We start from the raw sequence: 26,665 nt of genomic DNA, 5'->3' as shown, positions 1-26,665 counted from the left end.
ATATCTTATAGGAATCTACTTATAAATATGATTTGCAATAACCCATAAATTTATACCTAATCTTTTTGTATTGATTACTGTATATTAGAGTAGCAGTCATCATTTTAGTCAATTTAAACATAGAAAAATTCAATTGTTTGTTGGGAGGAAAAAAATTATTTTTCAAAACCGACATTTTATATGCTATTTTTCAACCGTAGGTATCAACTTTTTATCACTATCCACTTATCAATTTCCAAAAATATGGTTTTGCGCACCCAGCGCCCTATTGTACATTTCAAGTTCATCAATGAATTAATATAATTATTATAATGGAAATAATCAGTCGTATTTTGGTAGCAAAAGTTAATCAGGATTACCAATAATAATTAGAGGGGGTACTTATATATTCCATTTTGGCTCAAGTAGAACATTCCAATGGCGATAAATACATACTATATGTCATAGAGTACATAATACTTATTTAGTATTAAGAAAAAGTACTAATATCGAATATAATTATAAAAGTGAATTATTTTAGTCACTAAAAAAACATTAATTTTTATAAATCTACTAAAATTTGCTTGGTGTCTAAATTTTTTTACCCTTCAGCAGAAAAGCACATAATGCAATCAAAAACAATAAATTCGTCTTAAGAAGGGACGCTATTTACGTACATGTTATCCTTTGAGTAAATTATTATCAATCAACCAGAGTGGTTCCTAATAAATCTTAATATCACAAAAAGTATCATAACTTCCCAAACTAAATAAATACGCTATGATTATCAGAAATATAGAATTTATATTCTGCAAACGAATAAATAAATAAGTTAAATGGATTCAATGCAAGTAAGTATTTAGGCGTATTTTGGAAGAGAAGCAGGCTTGTAGGATGGAGTAGGTGCTGGTCTATAAGCAGGGGCTGGTGCAGGTTTGTAAGATGGTACTGGAGCAGGCTTGTAAGCAGGGGCAGGTGCAGACTTGTAAGCTTGTACGGGTGCAGGCTTGTAAGAAGGAGTTGGGACATGGTAGGATCCAGCTTGTTGATGGTTCTTGTGTTGAGGAACATATTCATCATAGACGGGAGTTCCCTCATAGGCAACATCAGCAACAAATCCATTATAGCCATCAACAGTGTATGTCACAGTCTGGACACGAGTGTCGGGAAGGGCGACCTTGTAAGATCCATGGGTCACTTTTCCATCAGCATTTTCTTGAGCAGCAATGTTTACACCAGAGTATCCATCAGAGACTCCGTATTGGAAGGAATAGGGCTGAGGGCTCTCATCATAGTGAGCAGGGGCTTGATGATGATGAACTGCTGGAGCATGGTATGCTGGAGAAGGAACAGCATGGTAGGATGGAGCATTGTCAGCAAGGACTGAGGCAAGAAGGGTGCAAGCGAAGACAATCTTAATCATTTTGTTATTTGTTTGGAATTGAGGGGTAGTTTTTCATTAACTGATGCCTTTCGAGAGGGTTACATGAACCTTTTATACTGTGAGTTTGAAAAAAATTTCATTTGATGATTTTTACTGCCACGCCTTTCAACGTGAGAGTACGTTAAATTAAAAGTTTTTTTCAGACGAGATGTCTACTTCTTCACTCACAAAAAAAAAATTAATATGTATATATAGTATATTGTTGTTGCCTTTTTTTAACTTGTACTCATTCATAGACTGGTAGTATTGGCAAATGTTGTACAGCAGAAGTTACAATTTTTTGTTACATAATGTCTTATTCAATTGTAACAAATGTAATTTAAAATCATGATACAATTATTAATTTAGGTACTTCTCTATTGCTCCTAGGACCATCAGGAGGGCTATAAAGCACAACATGGGATTAGTTTTTTCATAAGGACCCCACACCACGTTCTGACAGAGGGTATGTAAGCCAATAGGCTTGAGACGTGCAAGAAAATCCTCACATGGATCAAGGCAAATGGGTCAATTGTGAAAATTTCTCGGAGAAAAAGATTTTAACAGTTGATCAATTAAACAACCACTTGTGAAAACAAAAGAAGATTTTCAAGGGGTTTACAACACCAACTATCAAACCCCAACAATGGTTCTCAGCCTTGTGCCCTTCAATGGAGAGAAGATGCCTCCGTTCTTTTTTAAGAATATACATATAGAAAAGTGCCAAAAGTTCTGTGCAGATAACATAGCTCGATTGTGGTGTAAAGGGATATGCCCCCTTCCTCATCAGATTAAAACCCATTAAAACTTTGAAGCGGCAAACCAACAGGACTTCACACATAAATGCCAACTCACTGAAGTCCTCCATAGTGGCTAAACGGGACAACTTGTCAGATGGGTTTGTCATCAACTCCTGCATGGCCTTCAGGCAACGTGTAAAGGCTATGATTGATAATGAAGGTGGCCATATTGAGTGAGAAAGTTTTGCAAAACCTTGTCTACATGTTTTGTAACCATTATTTCTTTACATAATATTGAAAATATAAAATATTTGATGTATTTCTAAATCTATCTCTCCAGTCCACGTTTTGCTGCCCTGCCCTGTATAATACATTGAATTTAAATAACTAAATATCATAAAAAGTATATTTATTCATTCATGTAAAGATATTATTTTCTAAATATTTTTTAATTAATAATTGAATTCAATATTTTTGAGCTTTTGGAACCGCCTCTGGACATGGGGACATTTGTAATCATTGATCATTCACTTTGTAATACAATTATTTTTACATATAAACTATTAACTTCATAACCTCTTAGTAAACTTAAACTAAGGCAACAACCAGAAGTGTTGCAAATGTCCTGGTTTTCCCAAATATAGAAAGAGGTGTTCTGATATACATTTCTTAGGATTTAGTATTTCAGAAAGAGTTTTAGTTGAAATTGTTGTGTTTCTTTAGAAATAAATGGAATGAAACGCAATGAATACGTGCACTTGCACACTCTTTTCGTGTAAGTCCACAGGGTTTTATTTTGGGAGGGGTTAAGTTATTAGATTTTTGTAAAAAAATCAAAAATTGAAAAAATTGACAAATTAAATTTGTTTTTTTATAAATTTTAGGGAATAAAATTCAAAAATTAACAGCTGTTTACAAAACATTAATTTTTTTTTACAATTTTTTTTTTTAATTTCAAAATCCATAGATGTTTAGAAAAAATTAAAAAAATTCACAAATTAAATTTCAAATATTCGCAGCTGTTTTCAAAAAATTTCAAAATTATATTACAAATATAAAGTTTGTTTAGAAAAACTCATAGTTATTCATAGAAAATTAAATTTGTTTTTTATTAAAAATTTTTGGGAATAAAATTCAAAAATTAACAACTATTTACAAAAAAATTAAATTTTTTGGAAAAAAGTGTCACAAATTCAATTAAATATAATTATTTTTTTTTTTTTAATTTCAAAATCCATAGATGTTTAGAAAAAATTAAAAAAATTCACAAATTAAATTTCAAATATTCGCAGCTGTTTTCAAAAAATTTCTAAAATTATATTTCAAATATAAAGTTTTTTTAGAAAAACTCATAGTTATTCATAGGAAAATTTTTTGGATTTTTTTTTATTAATTATATTAAATTTTCTAGTAAAAAGAAAAAATTTTTTTATTTTTTTTTTTTTTTTGGGGGGGCTACAGCCTCTCCAGTTCATCCCTACAACCCCTGCTTTTGCACATGCAAACTATAACAAATAGTTAGATCTATATTAAAGAAAATTTACTAGGCTACATTTATTTATAAAAAACATTTTGTGTACCAACATTGGATTTCTTTCTTTTTCATTTCTTAAAAAACTGTAAAAGTATATGAAATCACTCATGCTATCGGATGTAAATCTTTAAAGACTTATAACAAACGAACTAGATGGCGTAGAACCATAAATGTTTTGTTGGTTTGAAAGCTACATTTAAGGAAATTCAATTATTGGTAATTATATCTGCCTCTCTTGATAACCTCGACCACACGGCGCTGGAACCTTTGGCAGGCCCGGGCTACCCCATGGGGATCTAGCATTGTCATTGTACGGGTAATGAACTTCTTCAGGGTCTCTACAGACGAATGAAACTTCACACAAGCCTAAACAGTGAACCTACTTCGAGATAAAAATCGTATGGGCTCAGGTTTGGGCTGTTTGCAGGCCAAAAATCTGGGGTGCAAAAGTGAAGACATTTTGTGCCTAAGACATCCTACACTTTTTGGGTCTTGCGGGACGGTGTACTGCCTTGTTGGAAAGTGTAATTTTATCCTTTGGCTACTCCATCTATCCAGAGACTATAAATTAAAATAACAAAACCAGAACCAGTTCAATCGCAAACCTGCATCCGGTAGAGGGTCCCCGCTGGCCTTCCAAAACTTCCAGCGCCGTGTCGCAGAGGTTATCAAGAGAAGGGGATCTCATTATAAATAATTGAATGTCATTAAATGTAGCCTTCAAATAATAAACTAATATGGTTCTACCACATCAACTTTGTTCGATATAAGCCTTGAAAGATTTTCCGAATTTATCTTGACCACCTTGAATATTTTTGAATCTTTATTGTTCTTATTCGAATATATATTTTTTAAGATTTATAGACTTTTTTTTTCTTTTTTTTTCATTGGATGGTGGTATTAAAAGTCATTTGATCTCACAAAATCAATGTTCTAGAATATATCACAATTAAATGGATCCAATGTCTTGTATACAATGCTAATACAGTCAACTCCGGATAAAGAAAACAGATATACTCAGATAAAAAGTTGACTTTATCCGGATTTTCTTTACTCTCTTGAATTTCTTTGAAGTTGATACGAAAGAAGGGAAAAACAGTTTACTTTACCCGGATTTTTACTTCGTGTTTCTTCTAAGCAAAGTGTTTTATGTAGTAATAAAATGTTATTTGAGAATTCGTTGTTAATAACCGTATTTTTAGTGCAAGGAAATGTCTTATATCTACATTTGAATGTATTTAAACTGTATGTATCTAATTTCTTTTTTAAATGTACCAACAATTTTTTTCTTTCAAGAAGTAGTAGGTATAGACAAAAGTATAGTGGTATCAAGCAAGAAATAGTCTCAAAAAAAGGTCTAAGCCCTTAGAACATCTTACCAAATTGTATAACCATGTAGAGGGTAACAATATTTCCTTACAATGATCACACGTTCCTTTCACACACACAAGCCATTAGACAAAAAATAAATGACGATACTAGAAACAGGTTTGTAGACTGTCATAAAAGCTTAATCCAGATATTTTTTGATTAAGTTGTCAAACACCTCTCGAATTCATCTGAATCTCCCTTAAATGTAGATTAATAGTTGGGGATATTGAAAAAAGAGAACAAGTAACTTCTACCAGAAGATTCCATACGGAATTGAAGCACCCGAGCCCGAAATTTGACTCAAGTCATTATCAGAGACTCTCAGCAGACGGCCCACGGACAAAAAGCAAGATAGAGTCATTAGAATTATAATATATAAAAATAAAAATATTCAAACGTCAATTACTTGTATTAATTACTCTCCAATTAAAATCAAACTCAATGTTTCATTCGATTGTCCCGCAAGATGATTTCTTCATCTCATTTTGGCCAACACCCAAAAACTGTTGAGAACACATGTTTTATTGAATGATACAATATTCAAATATAATTGTTTTTTTTTATTTGTTACTTCTCAAAACTATTTAAAATTCGAACAATGACGTTTTTTCTACTACAATTGACTATTTAAAGAGTACTTGAGAGGGGTTTAAATTTTACAGATATGCAGCTCAATTATTCAAATTAATTTATTACCATTTCAACTTTTAATTTTTTTTTTTATGCTTGCAAACATGCAAATAATACTTTCCTTTGCATTTACATTTATACAGACGAAGGATAATGGAAAAACATGGATCTATAACAAAAGATTCTTATTCCAGAACATAAAGAAGTGATAGTCCCAAAATATACATTATAATTGTAGAACGTGAAGCCGTTTTTATTTTCAAAAAAATCATTTTTCTAAACTTTTCATTGAGATATAAGACTATACTGACTTTGAGTGTGATTGAGTTTAAAAACTACATGTTGGTATAATCTCTAAATAGATTCAATCACTAAAAAGTAGTTGCAGGTATGTTGTGTTAAATTATGATGTGTCTAAATGAAATAAGTTCCAAAAAATTGAGTTAAAAGAAAAAAAATATTGCCATCGTCCTAAGACTCTCCCGCTTTCTTGCAATTTAAAGTGAACCAAATGCTTAAGTAGCAATGTACTCTGATGTCAATGAGTCCCATTAGATGTACTAAAAATATAATAATTAATACCATATAATATAACTAAAACAAAACGCATTTTTACCCTGATATTTGTTATAGGCTTGATTTTTTTGAGAAATTATTTACCCAAATATGACTAATTAATATGTGAAAGATATTTATTTAAATGAACAGTTATTACAATAATAAAGTGTTATGGAGTTAAGAAAAAATAAATAATAAAATTCTTAATAATGCCCATAAAAATGTATTCAAGTTCAAGGTAATTTCGTATGTAAAATATAAACACATATTAAGAAATATCCATATATTTCACGAGAATAAATAAATAAGTTAAGTGGCTTTAAACCAAGTATTTAAGCGTATTTTGGAAGAGGAGCTGACTTGTAGGATGGGGTAGGTGCTGGTCTATAAGCAGGGGCTGGTGCAGGTTTGTAAGATGGGACTGGAGCAGGTTGGTAAGCAGGGGCTGGAGCAGGTTGGTAAGCAGGGGCTGGAGCTGGCTTGTAGGCAGGGGCAGGTGCAGACTTGTAAGCGGGGACTGGTGCAGGCTTGTAAGAAGGAGTTGGGACATGGTAGGATCCAGCTTGTTGATGGTTCTTGTGTTGAGGAACATATTCATCATAGACGGGAGTTCCCTCATAGGCAACATCAGCAACAAATCCATTATAGCCATCAACAGTGTATGTCACAGTCTGGACACGAGTGTCGGGAAGTGCAACCTTGTAGGATCCATGGGTCACTTTTCCATCAGCATTTTCTTGAGCAGCAATGTTTACACCAGAGTATCCATCAGAGACTCCGTATTGGAAGGAATAGGGCTGAGGGCTCTCATCATAGTGAACAGGGGCTTCATGATGATGAACTGCTGGAGCATGGTATGCTGGAGAAGGAACAGCATGGTAGGATGGAGCATTGTCAGCAAGGACTGAGGCAAGAAGGGTGCAAGCGAAGACAATCTTAATCATTTTGTTATTTGTTTTGAATTGAGGGGTAGTTTTTCATTAACTGATGCCTTTCGAGAGGGTTACATGAACCTTTTATACTATGCAAGTCCCCGCCTATTGTAACTATGCTTTTGAATTGAAGTGTAACTGTAAGTTTTTTTATCGTGTCTGAGAAAAAAAGGTGAAATTACTTTAATGATATGTGAGTGATTTTTTCTTCCTCTATGCAACAACTGGGAAGGAGGAGCCGTCTTCTTTCAACCCATCCGCCTCTTGACATTGAATTTCTTCTTTTTTTTTTAATATAATGGTGTTGCGTCAAACTATAAAAGTTTCTTACGCTTTATATTCAAGCCGTTGATGCTTTATTTTTTTGTAAGGTGAATGACTGAATTATTAATTATGATTTTCATATGAATAAATCCGCATTTAATATATATATATATTTTTTGATTACTTCTAAAACAATGGTTAGTAAAGCTTATTAACCAATCAATAATTAACTATCGAGCATAATTTAAAAACAAGTATATTTACAATCATTTACAAAATATTGAAAGTTTGCAAATAAAAAAAATAAAAAAGTTACATTGTTTAGATTTACTCCAACATTTGTATTTCAAAATGATTTGGCATATTTTTTTTAAATAATGGAAATATTTCTTAATTAAATTAAGAAAATTAATTTTAGTTTCATTTATTTAATTTTTTTTTCATCTTGGACTTAATAATCCGTTTAATCCGTTTATTTAAAATAAATGAAAATAGATTAAAAAACAATCAATATAAAATCTTTATTTGAAACATCTGGGTTAGATTGAAAATATTATTTGCAGAAAAACAGCACTCATTACTCCATCACTAAAAATATACAACATTTAGTTTCTTAGCTTGTTAATACATTTTCGGAACATCTTTTGAATAAACACAATTATTTGACGCATGAATATTATTTTTTTTAAGTCTGAAGTTATGCAAGTCAATAAGTAATACAATTTGCAAAATAATATGAAACAACCAAAAATTAATAATCTCAAATAAAAGTTGTTTTTTAAATATATCTTCTCAAACAATAATTATAGTGGTTTATGGATTTTGTTTTTAAATATATGGACCGTAAACACAAAAGCAGGCAGGAATATTTTTTCTCAAAATTGAATCTTGATTACATTTGTATTCTTTTACAAACAATTATTGTTAATTTATATGAACAAATTATACTGAGTAATCCTTTTGAATCATTGCAAATTGTACTTTAAGTAGTAAAAACTAATTGTCACAATAAAAGAATTAGAACTTCATAAGGGACCAAATTATGTCTCATAAATCCAATGAAGGCTTTAAAGTATTGTTAATATTTTAAATTCATCACAGAAAATTGAACAGAAAGCTTGTAATTGACCGAAATATGCATATATAATAATGGACTTATGTAAAAATGATATTATTTACGGAGAAGGAGTAGAGGCACCACGTATAATAACAAAGGAATTTCAAATTGAGAGCTTGAGTTAATCCGATCAAGAAATCCTGAGCGCGCTCCCTCTCAGTTACTAATTTTGTGAGCACTCGTTTTGTAAAGCAATGAGCGGAGCTCATTTTTTCGCTCGTATTTGAACAATTTCGAAAATTCAGATTTCTTCACAAAAAATGCATCCAAAAATTCACAGCTTTTCTCAAATTTTTTAGCTTTTGGTTAAACCATAGCTGTTTAGAAAAAATTAAATTTTTTGGAAAAAAATTTCGTTAATTAAATTTTAATGATTTTCAAATATGAGATTCCAAAATCTATAGCTATTTACTAAAAATCATTAATTTTTGAAAAAAAAAAATGGTAAAAATTTAGTTTTGAATTTTACATTTTTGAAAAAATATTTAAATATCAATTTTTTAAATATATAATTTCATAGTAAAAAGCAAAAATTCCTTTATTTGGGTTCAGGGGACTATAGGACCTCCAGCCCGATCCCTAGGGTCGCCTTTGTAATTTCCCGGGACTTTTTTATGAGTTCATAAGTGTCTGTTTTTCTTATAGAAAAAACAGTTGAAAATCGATTATTTCGATCACAATCCAAGATTCTTATATGAATAAAAAACAGAAATCCAAATATATCACTATTTAATTAATAAATGTATTTATTTCAGAATATTATAACCTCCTCAAGAACAATTTTTTTGACTGATTGAACTACATGTCCTCTTTGTTAAAAAGCCAAATATAATAACACAGTAATTCTACAAGTAACAGGACAAATTAAAAGTATCATTCACAAAAAAAATGTCTCGTAGGGAAAAATAACTTTAATTCCCATAAAAGGACTTTGTTGTCAAGGGAAGTATGGGTCATTTGGAAATCAGACAGAAGTTCTTTATCGATATATTATGTCTGTATATCTTAACAAGAAACAAGGGTAGGAAGAGGGTTGGATAAATTCATGACATTGAAAAGCTTTCATGCATGTCGTCGTCAAGAAGCCATGATGTGTGTCCATGTTGTGCCATAGATACTTAGACACAAAAAGGCACGCACATAAAAAAAACGGTTATCCTATATTGTCATTGTTGGATATTTGTAGATAGGTGAATGACCACTACGTACTCCACGTAGTTGTATAAAACAACATAATAATCATGTTTTGTTAAAAAAAGCAAAATATCTCGAAAATATGTACCATGTAAGATATTGTCTGAGCGTTTGTTGTTATATTTAATTGTCACTGATTCCTGTTTCCTGGGTCTAAAGCTAGTACAATAAGTTTTTGAAAAGTGTCTTAAGACATCAGTAATTAAATATTTTATAATTATAATATATCTCACATTTTGAGATATGAAGATTTTTTTTAAATGTTATAACTAACCTAGGAGTCTTCTTTGAAGTCCATATAAATAATGTGGATTTTCTTCTCTAGGAACGACCGAATCGTAAACCTACGAAAAGAATATTAAAAGAGAAAAAAATTATGCTATTCACCACGATGCAAAAAAATAAATAAATAATTAATGTACTAACCCGGACAATTTGAAGAATACTTGGGAGAAGAATAACCTAGCTGTCATGAAGTTTTATTAGATCAGTTGTTAGCAACCCTGAGAGAGTTTGAATTGAATTAAACACAAACCCTACTCCGTAACTAGTAAAAACATTGGCAAGAATTACTCAGAAGTCGATTTTAAACTCTAGTCTTAGTACAATAAGAACTTTTTATCATAGCCATAATTTCCGAACCAATATTGTATAGTCTAGTATAATTACAATATTAATCCAATATCTTACTCAGTTTTTATCATAGTTTAATGACTTACCAAATTTTCAAATTTGAGGATCAGGATCTAGTCATGGATCATTTGTTTACTTAAACGGTAATTCTTTCAATAAAGGCATGCACTGAGTTGACAATTTGGATCCTTGATATTGCAATAATAAATTGTCATTTATTCTAAATGTTTAAATTATATTAGCTTCTTAATTACATAAATTAATATTGCCAAGAATCGGATTTAATATTGTATAGGACTTCAAAGAACAACTCCATTGTCATCATCAAGACCACAAAAAACGACAACCAAGTTGTTTAAATGTATAATTTTGATGGATATCTTCAAAGTTTTATTAAAAATTATATCAAAATAAAAAATAAAAACTTTATTTTTTAGCCTGTACTCCCCCTTATTTAAAACAAAATTTATACATATTTCTAATTGTATAAAATATAATGCTTATAGAGTAATTTTTTTAAGGGTATTTATTCTAAGACTCATTGCACCTATGATTTCAATATTAATATTTTTTCTTATGAAGAATTCTAACATCTTTTAAATTATACATTAGGCAAATAACAAGAACAAATAGATACAACAACTATATTTTATATTTTAACATTGTTTAAATATTAAGGAGAAAAAAGTCTAGATTTATGACAAAGCTTCCAAATTTTTGTATTTGTGGTTTCAAATTCAAGCCTTTAGGAAATTTGAATTTCAGCAGCATAACCAAAGTCGTATTCACGAAATAATTTGATGCTTTATTCAAAGAATATAATTTAATCAAGTCCTTATGCTTCCAATTTTATATCAGATATGAACAAGATGCATGTTTCCTCAAATGTCCCACTCCATACTATTGTCAGTAAAATCTTTTAAAATTCATGAAACTTTATACTGGCCTATTCATTCCTTCTCGCTACGCCATCAAAAGTCAAATGGAGTCCCAAAGTAAAGTAGTGTTCTCAAAGACTAAGAAAGAGCTTGTAGAAAATCATAATCTACTTGTTTTAGACAAAACTACGGTCAATGACTGGAGTACTGATTGGTTCTCTGTAAGGTAATTATGAGGTTACCCTTATTTAATACATTTTGAAAATGTGAAGAAGGCTAACAATAGAACAGTTGAAGTCAAGAGTCTTAACAATATTTTTGGCTCCATTCTCTGTGGTGAGAGACTAAAGGTTTTCATTATCCATGGTGCAGCTTATTGTATAAAAGTAATCGAAAACCTTAAGGTATATTTTCCAATGGTGTTAAATGTCACTTGTCTACTTCATGGTCTGAACAGAATATCAATGCTCTGTCCTCATTACTTCGAAAATACCATCATTCTTATCTATAAAGTAAAGTTTGTGTTTCTTAACTCTATTTATCGAAAACGATTGATTACTACGCCGAGCACTTCAATTCTGTCTCTATGGTATGTATGAAAAGAGTGATGTAATCAATAAATCAGCAGTGATAATGTTATTCATATAGGTCTATCAGAACTTTGTTATAGGGAAATTTGTACGCACGACTTAAAGGGGTACACATGAATGAGGCCCCGTCAACTTTTCGTCGAGGTTATCACGGATAAAACCTACATAGTAAAATCAGTGTATCAGACAAAATATTAAGATATATTTTTAAGATTATACTCGTATATTCAACCTATATTCATAGTTCTCATTAATTATTTTGTACCTAAATTATATTTTTGATCCTTTTCATATTCCATAGTTATTAATCATTCTAAATAGTAAATACAAAATATAATTAAAGAAAAGAGTAAAGATGCATTAGATCAAATATTCAGAGCTATATTTGAGTCCAACTTTTTCTGTGTTCAGCCCAAGTCCTCTGGGTCCTTCTGGTTCTGAGTCCTCATGTGTCGTATTTTTCAGTTTCTGAGTACAAGTCTTCATGCTCCGGGAGGATCCATGGGGAAATAAGTAATGTCTGGATCTATCTGTAGTCCCATCTAACGCAAGATATTCTTTTCCACAAGTTATTCCTTAATCTTTGCAAACACTATCTTACTGTGGAACTCCATTTACTTGATGGTGTAGGAAGGATAAAAAAAATAAAATAATAATAAGTAAAAATAAAATTGTCAACAAAAGAATTTCTTTTTGGAAAAAATTCAACTTTCAAAAAAAAGTTTACTTCTATAACAATTTGGTAATACTTTTAATTTTATATAAGGCTACAACAAGTCCGCAACTAACCAATTAGCTGACAGTTTATAATTTAAATTCAGAAAAATTGCTTAACAATGGTAGAATAAGATTTCCACGAGCTAATTCTTCAAAATATTATTCAACGCCATAACTGTGGCTCGTTAAGATTGCCCCTTAAACTTTGATACAGCTTTGAATGAACTCTGGGAGCTGCTTAGTAAGCGTTTGGGCCACACTTTAGATTGGAAAATGGAAAATAATGTCTTCTTTGAGGGGAATAAATGATATCCTTAAATATTTTGTATCCATAAATCTAAAGAGGCAGACAAATGGGGAAGAAAAATATTCTAAAAGTCTTGTTCTTTTGGAATTTAAAAGACTTCTAGAGTAAAGAGGGCTCTTGACTTTGCCATTCTTAATTGTAAAGCCCTCCCTCGCCAGCCGACTAACTAACTATCAGCCTCTTCGGGAGGATGAGTTAAGAGGTATCATCTTGGCAGCTTCAGGCCGCTGTGTCTCTCTCACAATGAAAATCCCTAAATCAGGATGTGAGTCACGAAATTTTGCGGGGGAAGAAAACCCGGTACCTTCCATCAACTTCACCGAATCATCGAAGTATTTTAAAAAGGCTGTTAAGAAATTTTGGCAAAAATTTCTCATAATTGTTAATTTGCATGTTTACTATTGTTTTTTTTTAAATATTGATTTTTAGAATATTAGTTGAAATTCTACCCTAGAGCATTAAGTATATACTAGAATGTTTATTTGTGTACTTTTTACACAATGGGGTGTGAGATGTAAACAACATGATTCAAAATCATCCAAGGGATGGCGCGTCATACTCAGTCTCTAGAAAACTGAATACATATATCATAAATAGAATATCTTATTAATCATTGCTATACAATAGAATTGTAATAAATTTTATTATATATCTAATTTGTTAATAGCTGTTACTTTTTAAAAATTGTTCTTAGGTATAAAAAATACATGCTCTGCAACGTTTCAGTAAAAGTATATGCATAGTTCCAGAAGCATAAACAGTCATATTGATATTCTTCTTAATAATATGATTTTTAAGCGTAAGAATTCAAATACTGATTTTGAATATCTTATCTATTAAGCAGATGTTTCGAAAAGTGGAACCTCTTAAACCAAATTTTTAGTTCAGAAACATTGTTTGAATAATTTTATGATACACAAAATAGATATATAATTAATATCCTTTACGATTAAATGCAAAAGATCATTGTTTATTTCGATGCAAATGACAAAAAAAAATCGTTTTTTGATAATAATTGAGCTTTTAATATTTAAATTTAACTAAAATTTGCTATATGTCTGGTCAATAATCACGTATGAACTTAAGTTGACGTAGAGAATCTTTTGAATAATTATTGTACATTTTACTTATAATTCTTACTTGTATTGATCTTTTATTATTCTCTGAATATGTACCTATTTTAACAAGTTATCCATAATTGGATGTATTATGGATCAAAATTATTCTGGTTGGACAATAATGGAACTCAAGCAAGAACTAGTAAAACGAGGACTCATGGGAGAAAATAACTTCTGTTTGGGCATCTGCAATCATATGATAAAAATACTGATTTTGTAGGATCAGTAGTTTGGATTTCTGATCTGATTCCGATGGCAAATTGGGAAACTTCATCTGAATTGAAAACAATTGTTTAATATGACAAATGGTGTATTCTCCCTATGAAGAAGGTCCGGATTTATTTCAACTTATGCGACAAAATGTTTGATATCCTCACGTTTTTTCCTAGCCTTTTGATCTCTTTTTGTCTTCCTATATGGTCCTTCAGTAATTAAATAAATTGATCTTATTAGATCATTCAAAAATAAGCTTGAGCTATATCCCTTGAAATATTAAAAAGATATAGAGGGTTTTCTGAATGGAGACTTTGTTAAATGATAGTTCCGACTTTCAGCTATCAAATGAGATATTTTTACAATTTCTGGATTTATCATTTTTGGAGCTATAAGCCTCTGAAAAAAAACTTTAAACATGGAGAACTCAAGTTCTAAAGATACTAAATACATTTTCAAAATTGTTTTGGAATTGTTTAGCATTAGGCTTTGAAATTTATTATTCATATTTTGAACAACAAGTAGTTCAAAAAGCTTTGAATCTAAAAATAGTCAAAAATATAAAAAAACTTTGGAGGCTTTTTCTGAAGCCCCTGAATATGATAAAGTAAAACTAAGACCATATTTGGAATTAGGAGATCAAATTCTAATATTTTAATTTTGGGACATTTTTGAAATGCAAATGCAATTCACCGTAGTTTTTCTTTCTTTCAATTATATGAACAAGGCCCAAGTATGACGCATCATCTAGCGATATGATTTTTTTTTTAGTAGTTTACTTGCACCCCATTGCTCCAGTTTATTTATATATGTATATTCTATATAATATATAAACCAAATAAAGAATGTTGAAGAAAAACAACATAATACGTAATAACTGCAATTTTTGCATCTCTTCATATTAAGTCCAAGAGAATATTCCTTACAATACAGTTCCTAGTCGAGTCTCAAGTCTTTGCTTATAAGTACAGGTATTTGAATATTTGATAAAAATGACCTTCTTTAAGAAAATATGATTTCAATAACCTCCAATTAAAGAAAAAGCGAGAAAAATTCATTGACAACAAAAAATTATATATTTTTAATTGTGACAAGAAAAAAATCAATATTTTGACAAAATTCTTTCTTTTCGACAAATTTGACAACAAATTTAAGACAAGAGTGTATGATTCCCCTTCCTGTAGTCATGGGCCTAATTGTAGGCTCTAAATTTTTTCATTTTGGGTTTTCATATTTATTTTGAGATAATTTTAAGCCCATAATAATTCAAACTTTAGATTACGAGCATAAAAAGAGACCGATAACGTAGAAAATCCAACTTTGGACCTACCATAGTTGGAATATGTGAATATTACGAGTATTGATTGACCAATAAATGTATTAAATGCAGCGAGTTAGAGTCATGAATATCAAAAGGAAGTAATTTAATAGTTTGATTATGTCTTGCAGTGATGATATTCAGAGGTAGTCTAAGTCATTGAGTTTATTCATTGAGCCCTTATATTCATTTTGGGTAATTATAACATAGGGTTGATATTATCTAGTGGTACACATTTTATTATTTTCAATCTGGAATGATATTGGTGCAAAATCACAGAGGAGGACAAGACATCATCTCTGAAAACAGCAAGCTAAGACGGTTGGAAAAACCAAAAAGATTCTAAATTTTCTAAAGGCCAACGAAATTTCGGGCAAAGATTAACTCTTTTCTGGTAAAAAAAATTTCACCATTGATTTTACTGTGAATAAGCAGAACAGCTGCTTCATCCCAACCAAACAAGCTTTAGGGAGACATATCTTAAGAACAAAAAATAAACTGGCCAGCATTGGTATAGTCTGCCTTCTCGTTCCACTATATGTGCCACTAAATAAGATCAAGCCTATATAGGGTTTAGACTGCTTTTCTATGATCATTTTAAATAAACATTTGAGTCCGAGGCAAGCTATTGGAGCGACGTAGTTCAGTGGACAACATTCCCAGTAAAAATTATTATATTGAACTCAATGGGCGTAGTGTTGAATCCCGGTTGCTATTAGAGAAGCCAATATACTTTGTGAATATGAAGAACAGCTGCTTCATCACAACCAAACATCTAAGTATATAAGCTTGAGAGCTTGGATTTGTTTTGTTTTGTTAGTAGGTGGTAATGTTTTTATGTATGGACATATAAATTAACTTCAATCACTCAACCTTCATTAATTATCGAATTAATAAGTGTTCAGATTTCAATGAACCACATGGGGTATCCGGCAAATATAAAATATTTTTCCTTGCGGGTTTAGATGATCACTTTCGAAAAAATGTTAAATTTCTTGAGAAAATACGCATAATTAAATTGAATATCAAATTTCTTTGATAATTTCTATTTTAATAGTTCTCACAAAAAAAAGACATTTAATAGTTTTCCTTCAAAAAAAATTAAGAAATTGTTTGGACAATATCAGTTTTTCTACTAAAAAAATTATTTAAAGGGTCAATCCTTAATATTATCATTCCAATTGCTAGGTGTGTTAGTAGCAACCTAACTGATAATGGTTTAACACCGTTGAATTTAAGGCAATCATGGATTGTTTGTACTTAACCAGTTTTTTAATAAAAGTGAATAAAGCAAAGTTTTTCTTTATGAATATTAGAAAAGCAGTCATTTTTGATCTAAGAAATAACAGTATAGTAATTTTAACTAAACTTTGCAGGTATATTGCAAGTGGTATCGAGTGAGTATACAAGGTTTACTGTCTATTGTGCTCCCTGATATAAATCCCACACATATTTTTGATCTAAGAAATAACAATGTAGTCAAATGTATTGTTGAAATATTGCAGTCGTTTTGCATGAAGTATCGAGCGTGTATACCGAATGCACTGAATATAGTGCGCTCTGATGTATATCATATACTTATTTTTTATCTAAGATATAACAATGTAGTCATATTAATGAAATCTTTCAGGCATTTTGCATGTAGCATCAAGTATGTGTAACTAAGGCTCTGTCAGGTAGTCTCTAGAAAACTAAAGTAATCCCAGACTCATCATGTCCTATTTTATTTTTTTCAAGCTATTATTATTATTACTTTATTCTGAAGGAGAAAGATCTATGTTTTGATTTTGAGTACCACATGTGAGTTTGCTCCTGAAAAACATTGTCCAACACCGACTATTGCCTCAGTAGTTATGTTTTATATTTTTTTGAAAAAGTTTGTCTGTTCGACGACGCCAAACAACAACCTTAGAGATTTTCAGTAGATCAACCAAAGTAATTCCTAATGAATTTTAGTATCTGATTATTATCTTAATCTTTGCAAATAAATATATGAGCTGAGAATATTGGAAATGGAGAATTTATATTTAGCAAACGAATAAATAAATAAGTTAAATGGATTCAATGCAAGTAAGTATTTAGGCGTATTTTGGAAGAGGAGCAGGCTTGTAGGATGGAGTAGGTGCTGGTCTATAAGCAGGGGCTGGTGCAGGTTTGTAAGATGGGACTGGAGCAGGTTGGTAAGCAGGTGCTGGAGCTGGCTTGTAGGCAGGGGCAGGTGCAGACTTGTAAGCGGAGACGGGGGCAGGCTTGTAAGAAGGAGTTGGGACATGGTAGGATCCAGCTTGGTGATGGTTCTTGTGTTGAGGAACATATTCATCATAGACGGGAGTTCCCTCATAGGCAACATCAGCAACAAATCCATTATAGCCATCAACAGTGTATGTCACAGTCTGGACACGAGTGTCGGGAAGTGCAACCTTGTAGGATCCATGGGTCACTTTTCCATCAGCATTTTCTTGAGCAGCAATGTTTACACCAGAGTATCCATCAGAGACTCCGTATTGGAAGGAATAGGGCTGAGGGCTCTCATCATAGTGAGCAGGGGCTTGATGATGATGAACTGCTGGAGCATGGTATGCTGGAGAAGGAACAGCATGGTATGATGGAGCATTGTCAGCAAGGGCTGAGGCAAGAAGGGTGCAAGCGAAGACAATCTTAATCATTTTGTTATTTGTTTGGAATTGGAGGTAGTTTTTCATTAACTGATGCCTTTCGAGAGGGTTACATGAACCTTTTATACTATCTTCTTATTTTTTATGCTCGTGTTATTGTTGTGTTATTTTTTAACCCCGCCTTTTGGTCAAATTGTTTAACTGTCTAAGAAAAATAAGTAAGTTGATTTCTGTTTAGAGGAAGGAAAAGAATATGATTCTTATATATACAAATGTTTCAAAAACTCTGACAAACTTTATGTTTAATACATATAAGAAAAATAATTATCAATAAATAAATAAAAACTAAAATACACGCATAGAACAACGTCGCAAAAAGGTTATATTCTCACTTTAGTTATATATAAATATCAAAATTATTGAATGATTTTAAGTCAAAATTCAGTTGTTGTAATTTAAATAGTGTTGCATCATAAATTGGGGTCTTAAAACTGGAAGGAATTTCAAACCAAGATTTCATATGATGTCAACTACTTGCTGACTATTATTCGAATTGTCATGATGGAGCAATTGAAGATGGTTTGCTGGTATCATTTTCTTTGAGTGAATTCCTGAGCATGCTGTTTCATTTATACATCGTACTAAAAGTGGATCTTTCTTTTGTAGTCTACTTATATAGAATAAAAATACTGTAGAACTAAAAAAAAATCAAAAGTTATTAGAATTTGAGATAAATACACATAACAACAAAATTTATTTTGCAAGGGTTTTGGTTGGTATAAAATGTTTTTGCTCCAGTCACTATTAAAATATCAACTAATCTTACTTACTAATGCGGTATGTTTATTTATAGTCGTAGGAGAAAGTAATATAGGAAGGGGGGAGCATTTCAAATACTAATATATTCGGGCAACCAATTTGTTTAACTTACATTAAAGTCAATAATTGTCAAAACTATGAAACGTACTTCACAAGTAACGCTGATAGGAAATGTTTATCATGGATTTTTGATGTTATTTGTGGAGAGGAAAAATCGGCTGAACGCAAATCCTTACATCGAACTTCTGGATAAGTAAGCATAACCCCTGGGTGGAAGAAAAGTACGGAAACAGCTTTGTTTTAGCACAAGACGGAGCTACGTGTCATCGCACCGCTAAGGTCCAAGCCTTTCTGAGAGACAACTTTCCTGACTTTTCGGACCTCAATATGTGGTCGACTTCCTCTCCAGACAGGAACCCCTTGAACTACTCAATCTAGGCGCATCTGGAGGAGAGGGCGTGTCCTATTCCTCACAGAAGTGTCCCGTCTCAAGAGGCTTTCATGAAGAAAGAGTGAGCAAGATTGAGTAAGGCTACATAGTCAATGTCTGCAAGGAATTTAGGCCTAGTATTGAGGCAGTTATTAGAGCTGAGGGTTCATATATTGAATAAAAGTTATGCTGTGCATTATATTTAATTGATTTTTTTAAATAAATGTCCTCACAAAACCCCTTGTTTAAATATTACTCTTGAAAAATTAAAAATAATAAAATGTGTTCCACTAAATAAGATCAAGCCTGTATAGGCTTTTCTAAGGTCATTTTAAATAAACATTCGAGTCCGAGGCAAGCTTATGGAGCGACGTAGTTCAGTGGACAACATTCACAGTAGAAATTATTATATTGAACTCAATGGGATTAGTGTTGAATCCCGGTTACTATTAGAGAAGCCAATATACTTTGTGAATAAGAAGAACAGCTGCTTCATCACAACCAAACATCTAAGTATATAAGCTTGAGAGCTTGGATTTGTTTTGTTTTGTTAGTAGTTGTTAATGTTTTTATGTATGGAAATATAAATTAACTTCAATCACTCAACCTTCATTAATTATCGAATTAATAAGTGTTCAGATTTCAATGAACCACATGGGGTATCCGGCAAATATATGATATTTTTCCTTGCTGGTTTGGATGATCACCTTGGAAAAAAATATTAAATTTCTTGAGAAATAAGGCATAATTTAATTGAATATCAAATTTCTTCGATAATTTCTATTTTAAAAATCATCGTTTTCTTTCAAAAAATTAAGAAATTGAATAGACAACATCAGTTTTTTTATTAAAAATATTATTTAAAGTATCTATCCTTAATAATATCGTTCCAATTGCTAGGCAGGTTAGTAGCAACCTAACTGATAATGGTTTAACACCGTTGAATTTAAAGCAATCATGGATTGTTTGTACTTAACCAGTTTTTTAAAAGTGAATAAAGCAAAGTTTTTCTTTATGAATATTAGAAAAGCAGTCATTTTTGATCTAAGAAATAACAATATAGTAATTTTAACTAAACTTTGCAGGTATTTTGCAAGTGGTATCGAGTGAGTATACAAGGTTTACTGTCTATTGTGCTCCCTGATATAAATCGCACACATATTTTGATCTAAGAAATAACAATGTAGTCAAATGTATTGTTGAAATATTGCAGTCGTTTTGGATGTAGTATCGAGCATGTATAACGGATGCACTGAATATAGTGCACTCTGATGTATATCATATACTTATTTTTTTATCTAAGATATAACAATGTAGTCATATTAATGAAATCTTTCAGGCATTTTGCATGTAGCATCAAGTATGTGTAACTAAGGCTCTGTCAGGTAGTCTCTAGAAAACTAAAGTAATCCCAGACTCATCATGTCCTATTTTATTTTTTTTCAAGCTATTATTATTATTACTTTATTCTGAAGGAGAAAGATCTATCTTTTGATTTTGAGTACCACATGTGAGTTTGCTCCTAAAAAACAGTATCCAACACCGACTATTGCCTCAGTAGTTATGTTTTATATTTTTTTAAAAGTTTGTCTGTTCGACGACGCCAAACAACAACCTTAGAGATTTTAAGTAAGATCAACCAAAGTAATTCCTAATAAATTTTTGTATCTGATTATTATCTTAATCTTTGAAAATAAATATATGAGCTGAGAATATTGGAAATGGAGAATTTATATTTAGAAAACGAATAAATAAATAAGTTAAATAGATTCAATGCAAGTAAGTATTTAGGCGTATTTTGGAAGAGGAGCAGACTTATAGGATGGAGTAGGTGCTGGTATATAAGCAGGGGCTGGTGCAGGTTTGTAAGATGGGACTGGAACAGGTTGGTAAGCAGGAACTGGAGCTGGCTTGTAGGCAGGGGCAGGTGCAGACTTGTAAGCGGAGACGGGGGCAGGCTTGTAAGAAGGAGTTGGGACATGGTAGGATCCAGCTTGGTGATGGTTCTTGTGTTGAGGAACATATTCATCATAGACGGGAGTTCCCTCATAGGCAACATCAGCAACAAATCCATTATAGCCATCAACAGTGTATGTCACAGTCTGGACACGAGTGTCGGGAAGGGCAACCTTGTAGGATCCATGGGTCACTTTTCCATCAGCATTTTCTTGAGCAGCAATGTTTACACCAGAGTATCCATCAGAGACTCCGTATTGGAAGGAATAGGGGTTGGGGCTCTCATCATAGTGAGCAGGGGCTTGATGATGATGAACTGCTGGAGCATGGTATGCTGGAGAAGGAACCGCATGGTATGATGGAGCATTGTCAGCAAGGGCTGAGGCAAGAAGGGTGCAAGCGAAGACAATCTTAATCATTTTGTTATTTGTTTGGAATTGGAGGTAGTTTTTCATTAACTGATGCCTTTCCAGAGGGTTACATGAACCTTTTATACTATCTTCTTTTTTTTATGCTCGTGTTATTGTTGTGTTATTTTTTAACCCCGCCTTTTGGTCAAATTGTTTAACTGTCTAAGAAAAATAAGTAAGTTGATTTCTGTTTAGAGGAAGGAAAAGAATATGATTCTTATATATACAAATGTTTCAAAAACTCTGACAAACTTTATGTTTAATACATATAAGAAAAATAATTATCAATCAATAAATAAGAAACTAGAATACACGCATAGAACAACGTCGCAAAAAGGTTATATTCTCACTTTAGTTATATATAAATATCAAAATTATTGAATGATTTTAAGTCAAAATTCAGTTGTTGTAATTTAAATAGTGTTGCATCATAAATTGGGGTCTTAAAACTGGAAGGAATCCCAAACCAAGATTTCATATGATGTCAACTACTTGCTGACTATTTTTCGAATTGTCATGATGGAGCAATTGAAGATGGTTTGCTTGTATCATTTTCTTTGAGTGAATTCCTGAGCATGCTGTTTCATTTATACATCGTACTAAAAGTGGATCTTTCTTTTGTAGTCTACTTATATAGAATAAAAATACTGTAGAACTAAAAAAAAAATTTTGTATAAAATCAAAAGTTATTAGAATTTGAGATAAATACACATAACAACAAAATTTATTTTGCAAGGGTTTTGGTTGGTATAAAATGTTTTTGCTCCAGTCACTATTAAAATATCAACTAATCTTACTTACTAATGCGGTATGTTTATTTATAGTCGTAGGAGAAAGTAATAGGAAGGGGGGAGCATTTCAAATACTAATATATTCGGGCAACCAATTTGTTTAACTTACATTAAAGTCAATAATTGTCAAAACTATGAAACGTACTTCACAAGTAACGCTGATAGGAAATGTTTATCATGGATTTTTGATGTTATTTGTGGAGAGGAAAAATCGGCTGAACGCAAATCCTTACATCGAACTTCTGGATAAGTAAGCATAACCCCTGGGTGGAAGAAAAGTACGGAAACAGCTTTGTTTTAGCACAAGACGGAGCTACGTGGCATCGCACAGCTAAGGTACAAGCCTTTCTGAGAGACAACTTTCCTGACTTTTCGGACCTCAATATGTGGTCGACTTCCTCTCCAGACAGGAACCCCTTGAACTACTCAATCTAGGCGCATCTGGAGGAGAGGGCGTGTCCTAGTCCTCACAGAAGTGTCCCGTCTCAAGAGGCTTTCATGAAGAAAGAGTGAGCAAGATTGAGTAAGGCTACATAGTCAATGTCTGCAAGGAACTTAGGCCTAGTATTGAGGCAGTTATTAGAGCTGAGAGTTCATATATTGAATAAAAGTTATGCTGTGCATTATATTTAATTGATTTTTTTTAAATAAATGTCCTCACAAAACCCCTTGTTTAAATATTACTCTTGAAAAATTAAAAATAATAAAATGTGTTCCACTAAATAAGATCAAGCCTGTATAGGCTTTTCTAAGGTCATTTTAAATAAACATTTGAGTCCGAGGCAAGCTATTGGAGCGACGTAGTTCAGTGGACAACATTCCCAGTAAAAATTATTATATTGAACTCAATGGGCGTAGTGTTGAATCCCGGTTGCTATTAGAGAAGCCAATATACTTTGTGAATATGAAGAACAGCTGCTTCATCACAACCAAACATCTAAGTATATAAGCTTGAGAGCTTGGATTTGTTTTGTTTTGTTAATAGTTGTTAATTTTTTTATATATGGAAATATAAATTAACTTCAATCACTCAACCTTCATTAATTATCGAATTAATAAGTGTTCAGATTTCAATGAACCACATGGGGTATCCGGCAAATATATGATATTTTTCCTTGCTGGTTTGATGATCACCTTTCGAAAAAATATTAAATTTCTTGAGAAATAAGGCATAATTAAATTGAATATCAAATTTCTTCGATAATTTCTATTTTAAAAATTTATCGTTTTCTTTCAAAAAATTAAGAAATTGAATAGACAACATCAGTTTTTCTATTAAAAATATTATTTAAAGTATCTATCCTTAATAATATCGTTCCAATTGCTAGGCAGGTTAGTAGCAACCTAACTGATAATGGTTTAACACCGTTGAATTTAAAGCAATCATGGATTGTTTGTACTTAACCAGTTTTTTAAAAGTGAATAAAGCAAAGTTTTTCTTTATGAATATTAGAAAAGCAGTCATTTTTGATCTAAGAAATAACAATATAGTAATTTTAACTAAACTTTGCAGGTATTTTGCAAGTGGTATCGATGAGTATACAAGGTTTACTGTCTATTGTGCTCCCTGATATAAATCGCACACATATTCTTGATCTAAGAAATAACAATGTAGTCAAATGTATTGTTGAAATATTGCAGTCGTTTTGGATGTAGTATCGAGCGTGTATACCGGATGCACTGAATATAGTGTGCTCTGTGATGTATATCATATACTTATTTTTTATCTAAGATATAACAATGTAGTCATATTAATGAAATCTTTCAGGCATTTTGCATGTAGCATCAAGTATGTGTAACTAAGGCTCTGTCAGGTAGTCTCTAGAAAACTAAAGTAATCCCAGACTCATCATGTCCTATTTTATTTTTTTCAAGCTATTATTATTATTACTTTATTCTGAAGGAGAAAGATCTATGTTTTGATTTTGAGTACCACATGTGAGTTTGCTCCTGAAAAACATTATCCAACACCGACTATTGCCTCAGTAGTTATGTTTTATATTTTTTAGAAAAAGTTTGTCTGTTCGACGACGCCAAACAACAACCTTAGATATTTTAAGTAGGATCAACCAAAGTAATTCCTAATAAATTTTAGTATCTGATTATTATCTTAATCTTTGCAAATAAATATATGAGCTGAGAATATTGGAAATGGAGAATTTATATTTAGCAAACGAATAAATAAATAAGTTAAATGGATTCAATGCAAGTAAGTATTTAGGCGTATTTTGGAAGAGGAGCAGACTTATAGGATGGAGTAGGTGCTGGTCTATAAGCAGGGGCTGGTGCAGGTTTGTAAGATGGAACTGGAGCAGGTTGGTAAGCAGGAGCTGGAGCTGGCTTGTAGGCAGGGGCAGGTGCAGACTTGTAAGCGGAGACGGGGGCAGGCTTGTAAGAAGGAGTTGGGACATGGTAGGATCCAGCTTGGTGTTGGTTCTTGTGTTGAGGAACATATTCATCATAGACGGGAGTTCCCTCATAAGCAACATCAGCAACAAATCCATTATAGCCATCAACAGTGTATGTCACAGTCTGGACACGAGTGTCGGGAAGTGCAACCTTGTAGGATCCATGGGTCACTTTTCCATCAGCATTTTCTTGAGCAGCAATGTTTACACCAGAGTATCCATCAGAGACTCCGTATTGGAAGGAGTAGGGCTGAGGGCTCTCATCATAGTGAGCAGGGGGCTTGATGATGATGAACTGCTGGAGCATGGTATGCTGGAGAAGGAACAGCATGGTATGATGGAGCATTGTCAGCAAGGGCTGAGGCAAGAAGGGTGCAAGCGAAGACAATCTTAATCATTTTGTTATTTGTTTTGAATTGAGGGGTAGTTTTTCATTAACTGATGCCTTTCGAGAGGGTTACATGAACCTTTTATACTGTGAGTTTGATAATATTTTTTTATTTTATTGTTTTTACTACCACGCCTTTCAATCTGAGAATACGTTAAATAGAACTCCTCAAGTGTTTTTCAGACAACATGTCTACTTCTTCACTAAGTAAAAAATTTGTACATTGTTGTTGCCTTTTTTTAATTTGTATTCATACATAGTATGGCAGTTTTGGTATATGTTGTGCACAAAGTGCAATTTATTTCTTCTATAACGTATTTTTCAATTATGACATAAGTCATTATATGATGTATCAAATTTACAAATTTATATTACTTATTTTTATTTTATTATATTCATACAACCATTGTTTATGAAAGACAGATCTGTGAACTTACTAGTTTTCATAGATGTATACCATCAAATGCTAAGATTCGAAGGTTCAAAGATTATCAAGTTTACTTAACGACCAAGTAAAGGAATTTTATTGTTTTATCTTAAGACATAGTGAAGTCAATCATTCGAACCAACTACATCCAACTTCAACCACATCACTAACCTACCCCTGAATCTGGCACAGGTATTGAGGAGGAGCTCCTTGTTTCTGTTGGCCACTCCATCAAGAATGGAACTTGAAATCAGTCAACAGGGTTTTGTGCACGTTTATTAAACTCTCCCAAAACATAGTATTCCAAGGGCTTCAGATCCGGCGAGCTAGGAGGCCACATTTCCTCATAAAGGTCTTAAGAAGATTGTTTTTCCGGAATAAATCATGTTCCAATCCCCCGATTTATTCAAACTGCACCACTTTGTCTTTCTCAAATTTTGTTCATCATAAATTTATCCTTAACAATTAATTATATTTGAGAAAAATTTAAAAAACAAAAACATTATTTATTACTATAAATATTGTTTAATATGTTTATTTCCAAAGAATTTCAAGCAAAAAATGTATCTTAATACAAATTATCCACATAGAATTGTGAATGTACAAAGTACAGGAAGCGGGGATCAAATTGTGGGCAAAATATTTTTCTACAAAAAACAACACAAAATATACATTTTTAACTTTTTATTGAAAATCAAAACTATGACGAGCATATAGGTATAGAGTAGCCATTCATTCGATATAATCACCTTTGGCATCAATAACAGCTTCAATACGGCCTCTGAACAGGCTCTTCTGACCATCTCATTGTCCATGTTGCCGAATACCTCCTTGATGGAGTCCCTCAGGCTGGCCTTGGTGCTATGGGGATATCTGTTGTTTATGTCTCTCGACATACCAACAAA

At 32.0% G+C, this 26,665-nt stretch overlaps 5 protein-coding genes across 5 annotated transcripts; all 5 read right to left on the bottom strand.

The window, feature by feature from the left end:
* Positions 1 to 763: 763 nt before the first annotated feature.
* LOC121128478 (uncharacterized) lies at positions 764 to 1,455 on the bottom strand. The gene has a single exon (XM_040724065.2). It carries the CDS (start codon positions 1,400 to 1,402, stop codon positions 839 to 841), a length of 564 nt encoding a protein of 187 aa, XP_040579999.1. The 5' UTR covers positions 1,403 to 1,455; the 3' UTR covers positions 764 to 838.
* Positions 1,456 to 6,404: 4,949 nt separating this feature from the next.
* LOC121128477 (uncharacterized) lies at positions 6,405 to 7,246 on the bottom strand. Its single transcript, XM_040724064.2, has one exon. It carries the CDS (start codon positions 7,177 to 7,179, stop codon positions 6,568 to 6,570), a length of 612 nt encoding a protein of 203 aa, XP_040579998.1. The 5' UTR covers positions 7,180 to 7,246; the 3' UTR covers positions 6,405 to 6,567.
* A 10,276-nt stretch (positions 7,247 to 17,522) lies between these two features.
* Positions 17,523 to 18,228, bottom strand: LOC121127979 (uncharacterized). The gene has a single exon (XM_040723560.2). It carries the CDS (start codon positions 18,216 to 18,218, stop codon positions 17,595 to 17,597), a length of 624 nt encoding a protein of 207 aa, XP_040579494.1. The 5' UTR covers positions 18,219 to 18,228; the 3' UTR covers positions 17,523 to 17,594.
* A 2,939-nt stretch (positions 18,229 to 21,167) lies between these two features.
* Positions 21,168 to 21,830, bottom strand: LOC121128386 (uncharacterized). Its single transcript, XM_040723967.2, has one exon. The coding sequence runs from the start codon at positions 21,789 to 21,791 to the stop codon at positions 21,168 to 21,170; it is 624 nt and encodes a 207-aa protein (XP_040579901.2). The 5' UTR covers positions 21,792 to 21,830.
* A 2,852-nt stretch (positions 21,831 to 24,682) lies between these two features.
* Positions 24,683 to 25,383, bottom strand: LOC139906989 (uncharacterized). Its single transcript, XM_071892908.1, has one exon. The coding sequence runs from the start codon at positions 25,289 to 25,291 to the stop codon at positions 24,755 to 24,757; it is 537 nt and encodes a 178-aa protein (XP_071749009.1). The 5' UTR covers positions 25,292 to 25,383; the 3' UTR covers positions 24,683 to 24,754.
* Between the last annotated feature and the right edge of the window lie 1,282 nt (positions 25,384 to 26,665).

This window comes from Lepeophtheirus salmonis, chromosome 13, assembly GCF_016086655.4.
Source record: "Lepeophtheirus salmonis chromosome 13, UVic_Lsal_1.4, whole genome shotgun sequence".
Taxonomy (NCBI): domain Eukaryota; kingdom Metazoa; phylum Arthropoda; class Copepoda; order Siphonostomatoida; family Caligidae; genus Lepeophtheirus; species Lepeophtheirus salmonis.
This window is presented reverse-complemented; position numbering and strand designations above follow the sequence as displayed.